At 36.3% G+C, this 22,103-nt stretch overlaps 2 protein-coding genes across 2 annotated transcripts in view; one reads left to right on the forward strand and one right to left on the reverse strand.

Annotated features, from left to right (window-relative positions):
• Positions 1 to 2,881: 2,881 nt before the first annotated feature.
• LOC129766978 (uncharacterized) lies at positions 2,882 to 4,414 on the reverse strand. Its single transcript, XM_055767574.1, has one exon. It carries the CDS (start codon positions 4,412 to 4,414, stop codon positions 2,882 to 2,884), a length of 1,533 nt encoding a protein of 510 aa, XP_055623549.1.
• Positions 4,415 to 8,627: 4,213 nt separating this feature from the next.
• LOC129767430 (uncharacterized) overlaps positions 8,628 to 22,103 on the forward strand; it is a 35,244-nt gene continuing 21,768 nt past the window's right edge. Inside the window, exon 1 of the mRNA XM_055768331.1 lies at positions 8,628 to 9,403. Within this exon, the coding sequence (XP_055624306.1) occupies positions 9,399 to 9,403 (5 nt within the window). The 5' untranslated portion in view covers positions 8,628 to 9,398. The remainder of the gene's footprint in view (positions 9,404 to 22,103) is intronic.

A 22,103-nucleotide genomic window follows, 5' to 3' on the forward strand; every position in this document is an offset into this window, starting at 1 on the left:
TTCAACGTTTTCCGGGGACAGAGTTACCAAAGTAAAATCTATTTACAGCTATATTTAATTGGAAGGTATTTGCATATTAATTTCTGATAAGCGTTATTAATTATTTTCATTCTTTTCATAATTCTAGGACATTTATGCATTTTAATTACCTGCTTCATTTTCGAAAAAAAAATCCAAAACCCGTAATACATGATTTGGATTTTGATATAGGGTTTTCCATTTCGGGCTTCCGAAAGTATACAGCCCTGCGCTGACAACCGTTTGACATAGCTGTCAACCAAAGCGTCATATCGTTAGTTGAATGTCTGCCATTTTACAATATCGTTTTAGCATCGCACAATGTGTTAATTTTGTTAAATTATACTTTAAAAATGATGAAAAACCGGCAAATGTTTTTCGAGCATTACGGACGGATTTTGGTCGTCATGGACGGCCAAAATCACAGAGCACACAATCGCTAATGTAGTGCGTAAATTCGAACAAACTGGATCCGTAGCGGATATTGTGAGACCTTTGCATCATCGTAATGTGCGTTCGGCCGAAAATATTGCTGCTGTTGCTGCCAGTGTGGAGGATGACCCGAATGTTTCGATTCCACGGCGTGCTCAGCAATTGGGCTTATCAAACACATCATTGTGGCGAATTTTGCATTTGGACTTGCACCTACATCCATATAAAGTCCAACTGGTACAAAAATTAGAACGTGGTGACCATGGAATGAGTCGGGCATACGTCGATTGAGTGAACTAACACGAACGAACGAGCAGCAAAATGCTGAATTTTCGCATCAAATTTTCTTCAGCGATAAGGCACATTTCGAGCTCGGTGGCTATGTGAACACCCAAAATTTCCATATATGGGGCTCAGAAAATCCAAACGTGATTGTTGAGAAGCCATTGCATCCGCCAAAAGTCACTGTTTGGTGCGCATTATGGTCTGGTGGAGTCATCGGGCCGTATTTCTTTGAAAATGAGGACGGCGAGACGGTAACTGTGAATGGTGAGCGCTATGGCCGCATGTTAACCGATTTTTTTTTTGCCACAAATTGAAGATATGGATACGGATGACATGTGGTTTCAGCAGGACGGCGCCACGTGCCACACAACACGACTGAACATGGCCATATTGCGAACGAAATTTGAGGGACGCATAATTTCGCGTTTTGGTGATGCCAATTGGCCGTCCAGATCATCCGATTTAAACCCGCTAGACTTTTTTTTGTGGGGTTATGCGAAAGACCGTGTCTATGCCAACTCTCCGCAAACTCTTGAACATTTGAAAGACAACATTCGTGAAGTTATGACCGAGATACCGCCTCATATGTGCCGAAAATTCATCGAAAATTACCTGTTCCGGATCAAGGTTTGCGAGGAAGCCCTAGGTGGACATTTGAATGATGTAGTATTTCACACATAATGGCATAAACCAAACTTTAATTTGAAATAAAAGTTTCATCGAAATTCGAATTCTAAGTGTGTTTTATTTCAATTTACTTTCGGAATTTAAAGTTGGAAAACCCTGTATTTCTAAATGATCTCTTAGTCATAAAAAATAATAGCCTTAAAATCTCAGTCTTAAAGGGAAATACGGAAAAAAGAGGATGTTTTGTTAATTGATTTGATTGATGAGACTACATTACACTGATTTGATTTGATTGATGAGACTAAAATAAAATCGTGGGGCATGTGATGAAACTAACTAATTGTGGATAATGGAAATCCAACGTGTTCCACGATTTTATTTTAGTCTCATCAATGCCCTAGATTAATAAAGGAAGGGGTGTGATAACTGCTAACTGCTACTTGCCGAATTATTTTTTAGCCTTTAGTGCATTATCTGAATTACTATAATATTTAATCTCAATGAAACCGTTTAACTGAATTTTTTTTTACTTATTTTATTTAATTTTTTTTATTTTATTTTCAAGTTTTCAATACATTATCTGTATCATTAGTATATTTTTCTACAGTAAAACCGATCAATTATTTTGCTATTTTTTAAATTTTTTACCCAATTTTTGTTCGGAATTTTTTCATGATGTACTGTATTCTATTTGTCAAAAAATTTCATTTGAAACTGTTAATGAGTGGATTGCAAAAATACATAGACGACCATTTTGGATTTATGTTGTTCATAATGTAGTGTGTTCTTCAAGTCTAGTCCATTCATTTGATACACATATCCCAATGAACTTTTTTCGAGATAATACGAAATCAGCAATTTTTTTGCGGCAGTTAAATTGAATTATTCAAGATCATGGAATATGCATTAAGGTACACCGGGGCAAGTTGAAACGATTTTTTTGAAGTTCAACTTGAAAGTTATCTTTAAAAATCACTAAATCACAAAATTAAAATCTGTTAACAGCATATACAAGGTATGACAGATTACTTTCGATAAAAAATAGATATTCACACTGGATGTTCCGAAAAATGTCAAATTTCCAAATTTTCAGATTTCATATACTTTGTTTCAACTTGCCCCGCAGTGCAGGGTAAGATGAAACGCTGAGCTATCATAAGTTGAATGTGCAGTTTTGCTTCTCGAATACTCTACAATTTATTTTATGAAATACTAAACTCAAGGAATTACTTTAATTATATAGGAGAAAGAGGTTTTGATACGATGAGGTGTGATTCACGTAAATTACATGAATGTGATTACGTAACATTACGTTGTGGAACGAAATAAAAATGTGTCTTATTCATTGAATTTATAATTTTTCATTCAAACATAAAGGGAACATTTTAATAAGTTTAATAATCATCAGTCCATACATCAAAACCTGCAGAAATCAATCGATTGAACAAAAGATAACTCAACATTTCATTCATCACAAAGAAACTTAAATTATAAAAGCTTGCTGTTCCAAATAACCAATTCATTTGCGACCCTTCTTAGTCTTTGTTCTTTTATCGTACTCTATCTTCTGCAGTTTAGTCACAGCTTCTGGTGATGTGATGACCTCTGCTCCTGGACAGACTCGCTTCCGTTTAGACTTACCGCGGTTAGATTCTTGCTTTACGTGTTCCAACAGAACCGCTTCAAACGAATGTTCAGTAATTTTACTAACCTTCTCGATTTGTGTACTCTGTTCAACAATGGCATTTTCTATCGGTATGGAACCTAGGGCCGATTCTATCGAAAAGTTTGGTAAAGCACTCTGAGCATAAATTGCATCTGTTGGTAGTGGCACCATTGGGCATTGCTTGGATTTTTTGAACCTTTCCAAAGCAGCAGGCTCAAATGTTGTCTCCGGAATCACCTTGTTATCGAAAGGAAAAATACCAGCCTTTTTAAAACCACTTCTGATCATCTGTGGATCAAGTTCGTGCCAAATCCGAGAAATTATGGTCGAAAATTGTTGTTTCGATATTTTAACTCCATAGTTTTTGCGTTGCCATTTGATGATAGCGTTGTCGTACTTAAGTTTAAAAGGCTTGAAAACAGCAAGATCCATAGGTTGAGGCAGGTGGCTGGTGTGAGGGGGGAGCTTCAGAATAACGATGTTTTCTTTTAAGGCCATTTCGACTATGTTCAAAGAAATATGCGAAACGTGTCCATCGTATATCAAAGCCGCGGGACGACCATTGCCGATAGCAGGCAGAAAGCTTCGTTGGAAATAGTTCGAAAAAGTTCCATTCTCCATCCAACCGTTTGCAGTGGCAGCGTACGTCATACCAACAAACTCTTCGTCGCTCTTAGCCATCCAGCTGTTCCAGATACTTTTGCCTTTAAAGATGATGAGAGGAGGAAGCTTTTGTCCGACTGCATTTCCACCCATAAGTACTGTGAAATTTTCCTTTCCCGATCCGGCAGTTACTCTGTGCGCTGCTCTTCCCTTTTGGCCAACCACTTTGACGCGACTTGGATCCAAACAGAAGCTGGTTTCGTCAATATTGTAAATTCTGTCGGGAGGCATGTTGTGGGTAACTTCTTGAACCAACTCAAAATATTGCGAAATCACAAAAGGATCAGCGGCTCGTTTTCTGGCTACTTCGACGGATTGTGGTTTTTTTTGAGACAAATTGTGCCGTCGTTTAACATTCAAGAAATAATCATCTCCTGGAATACCATTCTTAAACGGTGTCTTGATAGAGTTTTTCTCCAAATACTGCTTCATAGCGATGATTATTTCCTTCTTGCATAAACCGTAACCCCATTTTGCCATTGTCTTGATGTTCGTTGCCATGTTTGATTCTATGTCCAACGGAATGGCTATGGATCTTCCTTTTGAGCTGCTCTTGATGCCACTCAATCCTTTAGCATGTCGGAATAAGGTTGTTTTGGGTATTCTGTAGAATCGACACGCGTCCGCCAGTGTAATTTTTCCATTCCGCATGACAGCTGTTGCGATATCCAGCTCTTCTTTTGTGTATTTGGAAGTTGTTTTTCTAATATACTTCCGGACCATGATGACTTCTAGAACAAAGTGAGAAAAATTAGTCAATTATTTTTCTTGGTTCAAGTTACCCCAGGGTTCAAAAACATAGGTTAAGTTGTAATGCTGAAAATTCTATACGGAAAAACTTATTTTTGGATTGGCTTTCAACATTACTACACTTAACTATCACTGTTTGATTACCTGACATGCAATTCAGAAGAATTTTTGTTAAACATCAGTGTTTTCTGAGCGATTTAGTTAGCGCACAAAAATTTTCGTTTTGATTTCTTGAAAGACGAAAAGTAAACAATGGCACGTATTGCGTTAAGGCGTTCCAATAAAGGGTGTGTCACATCAAATTGCATCACGGAAAAACCGCTGTAGAAATTTATTTTTTAGGAATTATATCTTCAGCTTTCGCTTATAATCAGATAAGAGTGTATAGATCACGTTGGCCATGCTTCACTGTCAATTTTTCGTAAATTTGGAAAAATGTCGTCGAACGAAAAAGAGCGTCGTGAATTAATCCTGTGCACTCATTTCGAGAATCCGGAGTTGTCACATCGGAACATCGGTAAGATGCTGGGATTCGTCCAATCCACGGTCAGCAGAGTACTAAAACGATACTTCGAGAACCTAACCATCGACCGGAAGGTGAAGAATGGCAAAAATGGATGCTCCGTCAGTGAAAAAGATCACAAGCGCGTAGTGAAGCAGTTTAGACGTGATCCCAGAAGTTCGGTCCGGGATGTCGCCAATAAGCTGAATTTGTCAAGTTCATTCGTCCAGCGGACCAAGCAGCGGGAGGGCCTGCGTACATACAAGGTTCAGAAGGCTCCTAATCCTGACGAAAGGCAAAACATGGTGGGGAAGACGCGAGCCCGGAAGCTGTACACCGAAATGCTGACGAAGCCGCATTGCCTGGTAATGGACGACGAAACCTACGTCAAAGCGGACTTTCGTCAGCTGCCGGGCCTGTTGTTCTTCTCCGCAGAGGACAAATTCAGCGTTCCGGAGGAGATTCGCAAGCAGAAACTATCCAAGTTTGCCAAAAAGTACATGGTGTGGCAAGCGATCTGCTCTTGCGGAAAGCGGAGCGCCCCCTTCGTGATGACCGGCATGGTAAACGGGCAGGTTTACCTTAAAGAGTGCCTACAGAAGCGCTTACTATCACTATTGAAGCAGCACGAGGGCCCGACCATTTTCTGGCCGGATCTCGCTTCGTGCCACTATTCATAGGACGTGTTGGAGTGGTACGAAGCCAACGGGGTCACCTTCGTGCCAAAGGAAATGAACCCGCCCAACGCGCCGGAGCTTCGCCCAATAGAGAAATATTAGGCGATTATGAAGCAGGCCCTCCGGAAGAACCCAAAAGTTGTCAAATCGGAGGCGGACTTCAAGAGAAAATGGATTTCTGTTCAAAAAAACTACAACCTGACGTTGTACAGAAACTTATAGACGGGGTAAAGAGGAAGGAGCGAGCATACGGGCTTGGGCTCGAAGTATGAATAAAAAGAAAATGCCAAAAGTTTTTTAATAGTTTTTATTTTACTGTCTAAAATTTTCAAAAGGATCGGTCTACTGGGCGAATTTCTACAGCGTTTTTTCCGTGATGCAATTTGATGTGACACACCCTTTATTCTGGTTATGGATGCCATGAGGTGGGTTAAGAGGTCCTGTTTACTGAAAAAAAATATCACGTCAATTTATTATTCCTAGTAACAGTTATTGATTCCGTTTTAACTTACCCCGAATTTCAACTTGCCCCGGTGTACCTTATTATAATGACAGCGGAGACAGAAGTGTGTTCCAAATTTTAGATCAATCATTCAACAGGTATGGAGTCAAATTTATATTAATGTGGACCAACCCTTTAGAAAAATAATTGGTTATTTTGTGACTACAGCCATTTTGGATTTGCATTTTTCATAAATAACTGTGTTCTACTAGTACTACTTGTGATTTTCGCAAAAAAGTGCCATTTTGTATAATGATACACTGTTTAATGGTCAACAAAGCTTAAGTGTTTGAAATTCGAGACAAAGTGGTGTCACTGTTTGTACGGATCAAGGGCCAGAGGGGTGTTTTGAAAGAAGTACAGGAAATGCCGTTATGGTCAATGAAACCTATTTTCTACGAAAACGATAAGTATTTTTCGTTGCCAGAAATTTAAAAAGATTTTTGGATTTTTGGAGACATCAATTAGCCGCTCACATCCTGTGATTTAACATACTTTTTTTGGTTATGTTAAGAGTACGGTCTCAAATAATTTCAACTCTGAAAGCAAAAATTGATGTCGATAAATGGCCTAATTTGTGGGAAAAAGTGATGAAAAATTCGAAAAATGGATTGAGATCATCAAAAATCCTAGGCGGCCATTTCGAGTACATTCACCCTTATCCTAGAATTCGATTGCATCAGAATTAAGTGCGATTCACATACAACATCCACGTCACGTTCATGTCCCGTCACGTTCCGTTACGTCAATTATTTTACCATGCAATTCAAATGAAAACATTCACATACACCGGCAGCGTAACGAACCGTCAGCATACGTTCAACGAAAACGACCGACAGGATTTGTAGAAAAGCATAATTGACGGAGACGGACGGCTCGTTGGGTTTTTGTCTGGGCTTTGTGTCTCGGATTTTGTTTTGATTTTGGCTGCATTTTTTATGCCAGCATATCTCCCAGTTTCAAATTTCTCAGTCAAAATCAATTCACGATTAGCTGAGAAAAACAGTCTATATATTATTATTGTTAAAAAAGGTCGGGACTACAGGTTTGAGACACTTAAAAAATATAGTTCAATGATTTTCACTGAATTTTTCTAAATTTAGGACTGATTCTAGACATGCTGATTTGGAAGAGGGCATTGCAATTTAAAATTGTTGTAGATGACGACACCATGAATAACATTGAATAAATCATTCGTTTGACATTTGACGTGACGATGCTGGTGCAAGCATTGACTGCATGTGTGAATTTGTGAAGACGTTGACGGAACGTAGACGTTCTTTTCCGTAACGTTCTATGTGAATCGCACATTATACAACTGCGTGTATCATTCTGTCGTTTATATGAAGCGTTTGTTCAAAGCGTTCAATCTTATGGAGAGTAAAATAAATCAAAAGTAAGGATAAATTATTTTAACGTTTGTTTAGCGTCATAGCAAGCTTGCCACATTTGCACAACTCAATTAGATTTGAGTCAAATGGATTGCAGAATGAAAACGTCGAGTTATCTAGGGTTCATTACTTAAGAAAAAGTTAAAAGACTTCTCAAGAAACGTTCGTTAAAAAACAAATCCTTCAACTTTTGTTGGAACTCCCTACTGAAAAAGATATTTCAGAGAGTAAATGGAAACAAAGCTCGGTCCTAATATTTATCATAACAAAACCTCGATTAAACCGACTACACAGATGAAATAACGTAACTCAACAAATCCAAACTCCTAGTTGTTGAGTGTTAACTCTTATAAAGCACAGAAAAACAAGTTGTTTTCGCTCAATGCAACACCTGTTTCAAATTTTGTGGGCAGCTTTTCTGCTTCATCGACCGTTTTTCAATTCCATGCGCTACCATTTCGTTCGATTGTCAAATTTGCTGCAGAAACTATACATCCCCAACACACTCGAGGTTACATCCAATTACATGGTTTCAGCCTAAATCACCATCATATGATCGTGCCAACAGCTCAATCTGCGAAGTATGAAATAATGTTATGAAATCATGTTGTTAATAGTAAACATGTTTGTTGTTATTGAAACGTTTTTTTTGCAAACAATCGTGAAAAGGTAACAAAAACAATGATTTATTAACCTATTTCAATTACTGGGTAAGCCCAAATAAAGTTTGACACTTGACTACTTATGAACAAAACGCTTCTAATCGATGGAAAGCATCGTTCCAGATCAGCGCCCGCCTTGATCCCCATCCTCATTATGTTGAGCCCATAAATGCCGATAATGGACAATGGGCGATGAAAATCGCCAACATGAAGGCCGACCGCAGAAAGAACAACCATCAGCCCACCTCCTACCCTTCATCGTCGTCATCGTTTTGATATATTTTTTGCATTGTTTCGATTGCACTCTGTTTTCCACTTTCGCCGCAGCCACCGAAAAACACCAAACAGGATTGGATTCCTCTTTGGTGAGGCGTCTGAGGCGAATTCTGGTGGGGAGTCTCCGTATAAAACTATTAAATTGACTGACCGCGCAAAACATTTGTGGATGAGAAACGCGAGGGTTCGGCGTACCTTCCAAGATCAGTGGCTCCAGGGGTTTTTTTCTGCGAGATTAGATACCCATCATCTGCAGGTTAACCAGAGGTGAACGGCGTAATTTCGGCTTCGACAATTGCAGTAAAGATTAGTGGAAGCTCATAAAAGATAAGGAAAAATGCTTTCGTTCGGATGTTGTGAAGATAATAAAGCATAATTAAGACAAGGAACTTACAGAAGTGGAAATTGATCATAAGTACGCGCCGGTAGAAGTGGAACCGCGCAGCGCAGCAAAAGTGAATGAGTTTGTTTTTCATTGTTTTCATTGCTAACATTGCTGGTGCAGAGAGTGTGTGCGCAGAAAAATAAGAAGTGGTTGCATTAAGCTCTATTGTGGCCCCCGAGTGGAGTCTGCCCCTAGTGCAACATCTAAAACAGACCTAAGAAGTGAGAGCCTACGGTGGGCGCATTCGATCCCTCAGTCGGTCCCAAACCGTAGTCCCAACAACAGCCCATCAGATCCGAGAGTGAACGTGGTTGAAAGTGAGTTTGGATTGCGCAGAAGCAAACGGAAAACTAATCACGCGAAAAAAACGTACTCTGCTCTGGACAAGTGATAGCGATTACGGCGAACGGATTCAGCGGCGGGTAAAGGAAAGCGAAACTGAGAAGAAAGTGGACTCTATTTGCGGAATCAGCGCAAAGTTGGAAGGATTTGTTTCGGTGCTTTGAGCGCAGCATCGGATTTCATTGTAGCGCAACGGAATAGGAGATAGCAACCGATCAAGATGAGGTGAGTGTTTTTATTTTCATCTAGAGAACAATGAATTGTTTGAAGTGTAATGGACTTCTAGTGAATTAAGATACAAAATAAACAATAAGTTTGTAATTGCAATAAAAATTATCTACGTGTATATTGTATAATACACTCGTCAAAAAAAATTAGAGGAACAGAGTACGAAGTCGGAAATTTAAAGTGATTTTTGATATGCTGTAACTTCGTGAAAAATCAACGCATATCGATGGGAGGTACATCATTTTGAAGCTTCAACTTTCAGGTATTAGAATATTTTACGTACATATTTTTATCTTGGTGTGTGTAGGTATGGTAGGCAACAATAGTGAGAAGAAATGAAAAATCAATTTTTCTCTGTTTTTCTAGACTAACACAATTTTTTGCTAACCAACTCAACAGCGAATCCAATCAACCTTATCAACCAGGTTTCATTTGATTCCAAGAACGTTCCTGTAGGACCTTCCCACACAGAGATACTTCAGTTTGAATGAAAACTTACCCCTTCGTCTTTGATGATGAATAATTCAATAAACCACAATCGAACCGCAAATCAAAAGGCAGTTTTGAAAACTCCAAGAAATTCTGCACAAGAATAATTTGTCACTTTGACGAAACAAAAAAATATTTAAATTGTTTGTAAAAATCGATTTCAAAAAAGCACCGAAAACAGCGATTTTATAGTGCTTTACAAAATCCACTGTGACTCTGCAAATATCGCAGTAAGTTCTAATATTTGCAGGCAAGTTTTTAGTCTAGTGTATTCTCTAAGCACCTGTGAATGTTTTTTCTAACCGATTTTTCTAAATTTGGATTAAATTAGAGGAGCATTCAATCGTATCAGAAGTACAAAATCCTACACGACTCTCAGAATGAGCGATTCTTAACTTTCGTGTTCATGCGTTTGTAGGTAAAATTATTGTAAGGAGGGATAATACTCACACATATACATACGCATTTCCACACATACGCGCACTATTCACTCACAAATTCATAAAGACGAAAGTTACGAATCATTCATTCTGAGAGTCGAGTAGGATTTGGTACTACTGATATGATTTGCGAGTAAATGCTCCTCTAATTTTCTCCAAATTTGAAAAATCGACTAGAAAAACGACTGAACGTATGCATATGAAACGTTTACAGATGTTTAGGGAATACACTAGGCTAAAAATTTGCCTGCAAACATTAGAACTTACTGCGATATTTGCAGAGTTACAGTGGATTTTGTAACGCACTATAAAAACGCTGTTTTCGGTGCTTTTTTGAAATCGATGCAAAAAATTTAAATATTTTTTTCGTCAAAGTGACAAATTATTCTTGTGCAGAATTTATTGGAGTTTTCAAAACTGCCTTTCGATTTGCGGTACGATGGTTGATTACTGAATTATTCATCATCAAAGACGAAGGGGTAATTTTTCATTCAAACTGAAATATCTCTGTTTGGGAAGGTCCTACAGGAACGTTCTTGGAATCAAATGAAAGCTTATTATATGAAAGTTGATAAGATTAATTGGATTTGCTGTTGAGTTGGTTAGCAAAAAATTGTGTTAGTCCAAAATATTCTTGAAAAAACAGAGAAAAATACATTTTTCATTTCTTCTCACTATTGTTGCCTACCACACCTACACACACCAAGATAAAAATATGTACGTAAAATATTCTAATACCTGAAAGTTGTAGATTCGAAATGATGTGCATCTCATCGATATGCGTTGATTTTACACGAAGTTACAGCATGTCAAAAATCACTTAAAATTTCCGACTTCGTACTCTGTTCCTCTAATTTTTTTGTCGAGTGTATATTCAATAATATTAAAAATTAACAAACATCAAAGAAATAATCTTAAGGGGGAAACCTGCCCTAGAACTTGAATATGAATCGAGTCTTCAAACGCATTTTTGTCGAACCATGTGTATTTCAGCTGGTGTTACATTTATCACCGAATCTACTGGACTGTAAGAATGAATCATCCATTATGTTTCGTAGCCGTTTTTGATCTGAATCTGAATCTTTAATTTTTTAAATTATTTTTTATAAAGCGATTTTAGCTGAAAAAATAGTTAGTTTTTATTCAAATTGTCGCCTTTTCGGCAAATTTTCGAATTTTCAGGAACTGTTACGTTTGTATTTTTACATGCTGAAAAAAAATCAACCAAATCGAACCTGTTTTAGAGAGATCATTTACGCGCCCGGCTTCCAACTGAATAATATTCACTATATTTGCATCCAAAAAAGGTCTCATCACACAACTCTAATTCCAACATACGAAAAAAATCACGAAAATCCGTTATGTTTCGACCTTCTCCACCTAAACTAGCGTTGGCAGAAAAGATTTTTGGAAAAAAATGCTTCTTCGTTTGTATGTATAGAACAGACCTCTCATTCTCTCAGACTGAATGTCAGCTTGGAATTGTACGAAAAAAAACAAAAAATCACGACACAGTTAACCCACGACACAGTTAACCCATTCGCTGCCAAGCCTGAATTATATGAAGTCATTCCCATTGTCATTTATATTTTGAGTGTTATTTTTTACCAAAACCCTGTTATTTCTCGGTAAGAGCACATATATTATCATACATAATCATTTACCAGAAGAAAACCAAAATATTTATATTTATGTTTGTGGCCACAAAAATTTGCTAATTCAAAAGCCTGCATGTTATAAAATATTTGAAGAAGGACGGGTATACTCGTCTTGGTAATGCGTGACACCCTGCCAAAGACGAGTATACTCATCCTTGGTAGCGAATGGGTTAAGGAATTTTCAAATTTCATTACTAACATGGATACTTTCTAATTCTATTGGAATGGTACTGTTTCATGCTATGTTGATGCTATCTAATGTTATGTAAATGCTCAAGTGTCCGGATTTCGATGCATTACGATACAAGGAAAGTGTTCTCTAAAAATAAAGCAGAGAGCGTGAACCTTTGACCTTTCGCGATGGGTCCCATGAAATGTGGCAAACTAACTCCTCTTGGTCGTAACAATTTGAGGAGCACAAATTGAACCAATCAAAACGAGGCACATAGTGCGTTTGGACAATGTTTGACATTTCACAATTATTCGATTGCTTCTCTCAAGAAAAATAAAATTTTATTTATTTTGATAGGTGCGTAGAAATATTTCCTATTATTTGATGTAAACTTCTTTGCAATCTGTTAAGAAACTTTTGAGTTATAAGCGATTTTCATTTTTCTCACATGTTCGGTTCGGTTCGCATTCCGGTTAAACCGGTTCTTCCGGTTAAACGTTAAACGAATGCTTCGAAAGTATGAAGTCTCCACATAGCAACGATAATGACGGTTTATAATGGAAAGCTCAGGGGGTCTGCGTAGCCACATTGGTTGCGCGTTGGCTTAGTAAGCGATCGATCGTGAGTTCAAAACTCAGGACCCTCATTGGCCATCTTTGTGTTGTTACAGAATAACTACGTCCACGCAACAATCATCAGCGATGGAGATCGATCCACGGTCGAAATAAGATCGATACATCCATGCAACTGCTCTGCTCTGCAAGACACATCGGACTGCTGTTCTATAAATAACTCAACAATGATCAAACAACTGTCTCCGCTATCCGGTCTAACTGGATAATGGAGGAACAGAAGGAAAAACTATTACGCCTAAATGGCTACTGTGTAAATATGTACCATATGCGATGGTATAGAAGGGACTCTAGCGCCGAAAAATGGCAACTGTGTAATGTGCTAATTATAGATATATGATAACCATGTGACATGTACAAGATTAAAATTCGGCTCTGTTACAGCTAAAATGCTAATGAGCCTTAAATAAATAAATGGGATAAAAAAAAAGGAAAGCTCGAAAATAAGTACGATAATTCCGGGGAAGATTCTGAAGGAAATAGCTACTACCCTGGTTAATAAAAGGAATGACATAGAGAAATGGTTGATAACAAAAATAGTTCGAAATCCAGTAATTCGAGCTCGAGGATTTTTTGGAAATCCTGAAGGCTACTACTGCAGCAGAAAGGTTCGATGTGAGCATTACACTACAAATGACGGCAGACATTTCCATAGTAATGTATAAAATAAATGAATCAATACATAATTTAGTACTTCAAGTGGCATCAATTTATCACCAATTTTGTTCCAAAGAATCGCACAGTGTCTTTCAAAATTCGAACATACTTACATTTGTTGACGAATTATTATAAGACCATTTTAAATTTTACGCATTTTAACAACATTTCTAATTTTCAGGTTTTAGTTACAGTTGTAACAAAAAGCGTAAACAAAAAATGCTTAAATATTCAAAAAAATAAATAGAAACGGTTAGTACGATTGATTTGGTGTCTTCCGCATTGTTTTAGGTTTTTATAGGGGCTATATGGAGAAAGTATACACTGTTTTAGAACATATTCTATTTTTATTTTATTTCAAAAATAACACTTAAAAATCAACTTTCTAAAGAAAGTCGTTTTAGATTTTTTTTTTTTTTATATGTTGCAGCGGATAACTAATTAAGTTTATTGAACAGTCCACCAAATAAAAAATAATGGACAAAAAAGCTTCAAAAAAAAGTTGTAGAAATGTTGAAATGTTTCTTATAATTGCTTTTAGACCAGGTTTTATGAAAGTACGCATAATTTTCAGTCAAAAAAGTGTGCGGAGAATAATTTGGTCGTAGCATTTTCTGAGACTGTATCTGATTTTTGACACTCCTATACTCGCGCATACGGGTTTAGAGGCCGAGAATCAATAATTTTGTTTTGAGGAGGTTGAATTATTAAAACTGAATGAAGTAGAAGAAAACATATTTTCAGGAGATTTCACATTCAATTATAGCTTTTTCTTTAAATAAATACCAATGACGCCTGAAAATATACAATAGAAATAATACAGAGACACGCATAGTCTGTGACACCGTGCGCGAGTATACGAGTCATGGTTTTTGCGCGAGTACATGAGGGTTAAATAAAATTTACTAAAAATTCTCAACAACGTTTTTGTTTAATCATTCCTTTCCCAACCTAATATTATAAATTTATGAAATAATAAAGTCACGAATTTACACGATTTTACACTCCCGCCTCCCCCTGCGTGGACAGGCGTGGACATTTTCATATCCCATCCCCTGTTACCCACGTGGACATTTTTCATTATTTTATTAGAATAATTGAGGAAATAACAGAATTGCGCAAACATTACATTTTAATTCCATTTAAGTTTATATCAAATTTTACTACCTATACCTTGCCACGCTTTGTTGTGGCACATTGAGGTCCTATGGCAGCGCAATGAGTAGCAAAACAAAGCATATGTTTCATATGAGTTTAATTTTGAAATACTTGTAATACTTTGTTTTTCTATTATATGTGAATTTTCTACGAATCTGTAAATTATCTATCTAGTATACCAACACGGAAACGCGCAATATACAGTTGAACAATCCGCATCCGAATCTACATCACAAAATTCCAAAGATTGATCTTGAGCAACGCCAATCGAATAAAAAAAATGGATTTAAAATCATTATCAGATACAATTTTAGTTCACGATTTTGCAAAGAAATGTGTTGCTACCACATAGAATAAGTATTCAGTACTAGGAAGTTGATTTACGTTCACAGCATTACTTTAGAAGTGTGCTTATTCCATCTGAAAATCTTAAAACTTCTTGAGGGGTTGGCATCAGCAACAACAATCCTTGAAGTGGATTTTATATTATGTCATAATATGAGCTCCATCAGTGGCGAATTTTTCGAGTTAATGAAGCGCACAAAAACAAACAGATGCAATGGTTCCGGAAATTTTAAGAGGGTACTGATAGCGTATCAGAAATATTTTCAATGTATTTTTTTTTTATTTTCCAACTGCTTATTATTCTTCATTGAGTGTCTACATGGATTTTAAAATGCTCGCGAGTAAAACAACTACCCGTATTCTGTATTTCGATCGATTCGAAATATTTTGATCGACTTGATAAAAATCCATTCTGTATTCTGTCCAAGTTGTTTGGGCAAAAAAATAGGATTCAATTCTTCCATTTGAGAAAAATTTTGCATAACATTATGTTGTGAATCATTCAAATAAGTGCAAGATAACAAGAAGGACAACAGTGTGGTGAAAAGGAAAGAATTATAGAATGGTTGGAGAGCTTCAATTTGGTTTATAAAAACAATCCAGTTTATCATGTATTTTTGGAATATTTATAAAAACAAATGAGTAGCATAATTATTCTAAGTAGCGTACTTTCTAAATTAGAGTCAGTTTAAGACATAAAATTCGACTCAAGAAAAGTTCAACAACTCTAGTAGAGAATTGACCATATGCTTATATTTTTTTTATGATCCTCTATCACCTCCTGAAATATTCCAAATCAGCTACCTAGTTCCACGTATATTTTTATCAGAATACTGGCTCAATTCTGTATGAAAAACTATACAGACATTATTATCCTAAGACTAACTGTTCTTGAGATATAAAAAAAGGTATAGAAAATTATTTTTGATGAAAAATCATTTATGCATATCATGAAATCTCAGCCATTATGGAATAGTTTAATTTTTATAATTTTGAACTCTGAGGGCTCATGCATACCCCGTAACTGTGAAAGTTCGATCATAGGAAATAGCTTATTCATTCACAGTTTACGTGAGATATTTTTTTAATACAGATTTCACTGAAGAAGATCAATTTTTGTTGTATTTGAAGAAAAACTTCATCCTGTCCACGTGCACTCGATCTATATCCCCTCCCCCCTCTCCGTGGACGAGCGTGGACATTGTCTTACCCCCTACCCCTCCTAAAGTTGTCCACGTGGTATGTGGACAACCCCTGAGTAGAGGAGCAACATTAACCAGTTGCTGAGGGAGTATGCTAGTGTAGAGACACGAATTTCCGACGTTTTTTGGAGCTCGGAAAAAATAAAACAAAGGAATTTTTTATTAACAATTATATCATTGTTTGTTCATCTATTTTTTTAAAATTTAACGGACTAAAATATTCATGATTAGAGTAGTTACAAGCTGATGAAGTGAGGGGGTTCAAAAAAAGTTGTGGCGTACACGATTCCAGCCCTTCTGGTTATCTGAAACAAAAAACTCGAACAGATTCTGAATCAGTAAAGATGTCACTATCGCATGAACCTTGGACAAGTCAAAAAACATTTTTTTAACAGAATGGCGGCCGTTTGAAGAAAAAAAAATGCTGTTTGAAACAATTTTGATTAACTTTCCCGATTTTTTAAATATAATAGAGTTAAGAAGTTATGATTTTTTATAGGTTCATGCGATAAAGAGATGCGTAAATTCGACATGAATCGGCTCCGTAGAACTTGAGATATCGTGTACGCCAAGTTGAAAAACTAGTTTCTTGAGAAATGCCTTTCAAGTTAACTGTGTTTGCCGTACTAGATAAGATACCGCATCACTGAAATGGCTATAACTCGATGAATAATGAGATTTTAATTTCTACACCCAAAGTTAATTTTTAGCACATGTTCTGGCATCCCGATTTATTGCATTAAATGAGCTGAAAGATAACATAAAATGTTCTACTCCCCAATACATGTATATCATTTGTATAATATATATGCTAGAGCCAATATGAGGGAGCGAAACAGGAGACACATTCAAATGAAAGCATATGAAAGCTTTTCGTATAGTTTGCCAAATACACGGCCCAGACAGAGAAAGATATATTCTCGTTCATGTTCTTCTTTATCGTCTTATAAAACACTTTCCAACTTCATTTTATGATGAGGTGTAATATTATCACGCTCCTTTATAATAGCGCTGGCAGCTATATGGATAGCGTGGTCGTGTAAAGTAACTTTGCATTCCAGCCGGCCTTGGTTCGATCCCCATTGACGTCGTATGGACTTTTTTTTGCACAATCCCAATTGAAAAGAGAAAAGAAAACAGAAAGAGATGTCTGCTCGCATACATACAAACCATTTTTAAGCTTTTAAAATAGCTCATTACTTGCGCATTTGACTCTCACGCAAAGGAAATGGCATCTTTCCTGCCAAAAATGACATGTTTTCTGCCAACGCTAATTTGGGTGTACACTAGAATGCCGTTCTGTACCATATTTCGGACACTATGTTCTAATATCTTGAAATGCTTAATGCCCTGATGATATAACTATAAAATTAATATCACAATTGCTTCTTTAGAGTAATCGCTTGGTTTCACTATCACTATCACTAGTAGAAAAAAAATCCATCCAAAATCCACTCATTATCGTTTGTGTTTGACGTTTGCTTAGCGTGAGCACGTAGAATCAATATCGATATTTAAATTTCTCTCGTGTTCCATCAGTTCTCATCATCGTTTTCAGGTTGCTGTGATTGCTTGGTAAGTGTTTCGCAGTTGACTATAAAATATAATCAAGTGTAATGTACCGTTCTGAATCATATTTCGGACAGTTAAGGCATCTGATGCAGAAAACAGCTAAACTTTATGCACAGGTATTATTTGGTTGATATTTTCAATAAATTAGTTCAATATGCTTTTAAGCTTTCTACTTTGGTACCTATTTGATTGAAAACATAAAAAAAACATCGAATAAAATGCTTTTCAAATGAAGCGAATAAGAATCAAATTTCGGACAGATTGAATTCAAATTTCGGACACTTTATTTTGTATTTTTTTTACATTACACTTGATTATATTTTATAGTCAACTGTGAAACACTTACCACGCAATCACAGTAAACTGTAAACGACGATGAAAACTGATGAAACACGGGAGAAATTTAAATATTTATGAACGGGTAAATTCTACGTGCTCATGCTGAGCAAACGTCAAACACAAGCGATAATGAGTAGTGTTGTCATATTTTATCCGATTATGTTATAATTCAAATGTAGTTCTCATATGAAATGATAGTGAAACCAAGGTATTACTCTAAAGGAGCAATTGTGATATTAATTTTATAGTTATATCATCAGGGCATTAAGCATTTCAAGATATTAGAACAAAGTGTCCGAACTATGATGTTGTCCGAAATATAATTCAGAACGATAATTTTAAAAAAATTACTAAATTTTGATTTTTTTTAAAATGGTGTCCGAAGTTTGAATCTTATTCACTTGATTTGATTTCTGCATCTGCGTCCGAAATATGACTCAGAACGGTACCTCCCTAATACAAATATACCTGATGTTTTCCACAGGTATGCACTTTTTTCCAAATATCCAATGTATAAATTATCGGATATAACTATTTTTCGGATAAACTCAATTTAAAATATGGTGGGTTACGTTTTAATTTGCGCATTTATTGAAAGTACTACCAAACTCGACACTGGTATTCGGATGAACACAATGAACTTACACTGACACTGAACTATTCGGATTTAATAATTCCTTCGGCTTTGCACTCTCATCTAGGTTTTTGTGAGTGCCTGGTTATCTGTGTTATTACTGTAGACATTCGTCAAGTTTGAGTTCTCTGGATATTTTACTGTTTAATCATTAACTACTATCTATTAACAATTAGGTGTTAACTGATTTTTTGCGAGCTGTGCAATATACTTTATTATGTGTCCTTTGCAACAGATAAAAAAATAAAAACACCTGTTTCGGAATAATATAAAAATAAAACATATTCTTAACAGAGCATACTTTTTCCAAATAACTCCAATAATAACCTAACCGTGTCTGTATTATATTAAAATTCTCATGCTTGGGCCCTTCTCAAAAGTAAGGCCAGGGTCAAAATAGCAAACCGATGATGGAAATTGTTCTTTTTGGTCATTCAAATGGAATCGCACCCATGATTCATAGAGAGAGAAAGAGAGAGAGAGAGAGAGAGAGAGAGAGAGAAATTATGCTCTGCAAACAAAATCACAAAATCAGAGCGTCATTTCTTTACGAATTTCTCGAAAAAAAATTTAGATTTTATTGGTTGCATAACCAGAAAACTATTTTTTAACTATTTTACTTTCCCCAACAAACTGTTCTCAACAGCACGAATACATTTAACACTTTCATCCCCCCGTCACCCAGGTAACGCAAATTGAATAGTATTTTTAAAAGTAATTTGATTGAATAGTCATCTAAATGTAACTACAGGATTTGTAGAAAAATAATGAAATCATAATCATATTTTTATAATGTTTGTACTGTAGTTTTTTGCGAAACTCATATAATATGATTTTGGCCTGTGTTATTGTTGTCAATTCGTCTTCAAATTAAGAAAAATATTGCTAGATCATGTAAAAATTGACTACAAACTAAATTTGATCTTCATTCAATAATTTATTCGCAAGTTGGGCCTTGCAAGGAAACTCAAAAACGTCGCGTAGGGAGACGAACGTTGTCACCCACGTTATAGACGGAGAAACCAAACACGGAGCGATGAAAAACAAACGTCCGTATCCGACGAATGTCGACGGTTTTGTGGCGAAGCTGTTCGTGCAGTGTTTTGTCGCATGTGAATGGACGTGTTGGTTCTTAGACTAAATTATCCATATTGAGGTTTTTGGGTGAAATAAATATTTCTATGGTGGTTAGACACTCCACCCCCCTCTCTAAAGGGGGGATGCCATACAAATGAAACCCAAATTTCTGCACTACTCGAGAATTAATCAAGCAAATGAAACGAAATGTGGCACGTAGAGGTTTTAGGGTACAATAAATGTTTTTACGGTGGTTAGACACTCCACCCCCCTCTCTAAAGGGGGGATGCCATACAAATGAAACCCAAATTTCTGCACTACTCGAGAATTAATCAAGCAAATGAAACGAAATGTGGCACGTAGAGGTTTTAGGGTACAATAAATGTTTTTACGGTGGTTAGACACTCCAGCCCCCTCTCTAAGGAGGAACTGCCATACAAATGGAACACAAATTTCTGCATTACTCGAGAATTAATCAAGCAAATGAAACGAAATTTGGCATGTGGAGATTTTAGGGTGCAACAAATGATTCTATGTTGGTTACATACTCCTCCCCCTCTCTAAGAGGGGGGGGGGACTGCCATACTAATGAAGCATACATTTCTCCACAATTCAAGAATCAATCAAGCAAACAGAACTAAATTTGGGTGTCTCTCTTTATTCTATCATATTTTCCGTATCAAACATTTATTCCATGTAACAGAGAAACATGTTATTTGCAAGTGGTTGAAAAATCTTGAACGAGAATTGTATCTGAAAATAATCTGATATTATAGTGATGAGTTTTGGTAAAAGTACTAGGTATTTATAGTAAAAGATAAATTCAACGGGGTCGATTAGAAGATCAATTAGTGAACTTGCGCTTAGTAAGAAAACGTGAATGTTTGAAGTTCAAAAAACAAATTTTAGGCGAGACGAATTTTGCCAGGTCAGCTAGTTCGAGATAAAAACCTTTCATTTTCTTTTGCCGATTTGTTAATTTCGATTCAGTGTTAAGAAGGAATGAAATGAACGTGATATGAAATGAGACTATACGAAGGTGATGTGATATTCTCTTTATTGAGCGTGAACAGAGAATAGCACTATTTTCATCCTGCATGAGTTTGCATGAAATTGAAAGGCAATAGGCTCATTATTGAGAGACGATGTGTCAATTGAAGTGGAATTATAAGACCCTGGTCATGAATACGTCTCGCTATGTTTATGGATCTACACCCCACGTGACTGATATCTAAAATAAAAACTAGCGAGACGATGATGATCGCCCGTTCCACAACGTTATAGTGGTGTTCGCCTGATTGCGTTTTTAGAAGCCCATAAACATCAATACCGGCGCGTACTACGATAAATCACATAATGTTGATTCGAACGCCATATATTGAAACACATTCAATTTACGGAGTTTCCTTTCGTCGAGTGGTTGAGAGCCCACGTTTACATAAACACATCACCTAACGCAGTGAATTCTGATTTCTACATCTCCTCACCGATAAATATCCCGCTGATGGAGAGCATCATACTAATATTCCGTACCTTCTTCTTATGGAGAAACATTCACTTAATAATTTAAGGAATAAATAATAAAAACTAATAAATAGAAAATTAGTCGTAATTTAAATTAGTCATATGAAATTTAAAAAAAATTAAAATATTCAAAATTGCGATATGGTTAGCTTCCATCATATGTACCAAGTTTAAAAAAATCTTGTAGGGTCGCGTCAAAATTGGCTATTTTACGGTTGATTTGACGTGGAATTGTTCTATATAAAAGCGACTTTTTGTTGGCATGTCTTTTGTTTGAATTTCCTGAAAGGACTCGAAATCTCCTAAACATATCATCGTGTAAATTGTTTATGCTGTTGGATATGCTTCATCCCAATGAGAGGGGATTGTCATTTATTCATATATTTTTATCCGTCTGTCCTGTATGAATTCGAAACCTATTGAACTCATCGACGCGGTAATCTGAATACGTGGTGGGGCAATTTTATTCCGGGAATTGATTATTGCATCAGTGATGACGAACTGTCTTGTCAAAAAAAAACTCATCATCCACGCATTGAATAACCGCATAAAAATGCCGTATGGAAGATTAAATTTTCACATTTATTAGGTTATTTTAGGCTACGAGAGTATGGCAAAACAATTGCTTCATTCCAAAACCTATAATCTTGCCATTGCATCTGAAAAATTTCGAATTTGAAGAGCTAAAGGGTGTGTCACATCAAATTGCATCACAGAAATTTAATTTTTAGGAATTATATCTTCAGCTTTCACTTATAGTCAGATAAGAGTGTATAGATCACGTTGGCCATGCTTCAC

The sequence above is a fragment of the Toxorhynchites rutilus genome, chromosome 2 (genome assembly GCF_029784135.1).
Source record: "Toxorhynchites rutilus septentrionalis strain SRP chromosome 2, ASM2978413v1, whole genome shotgun sequence".
Taxonomy (NCBI): Eukaryota; Metazoa; Arthropoda; class Insecta; order Diptera; family Culicidae; genus Toxorhynchites; species Toxorhynchites rutilus.

What these genes read in the sequence shown, in the direction of transcription:
- LOC129766978 (XM_055767574.1), bottom strand. Translation starts at nt 4,414, where the DNA reads ATGGTCCGGAAGTATATTAGAAAAACAACTTCCAAATACACAAAAGAA.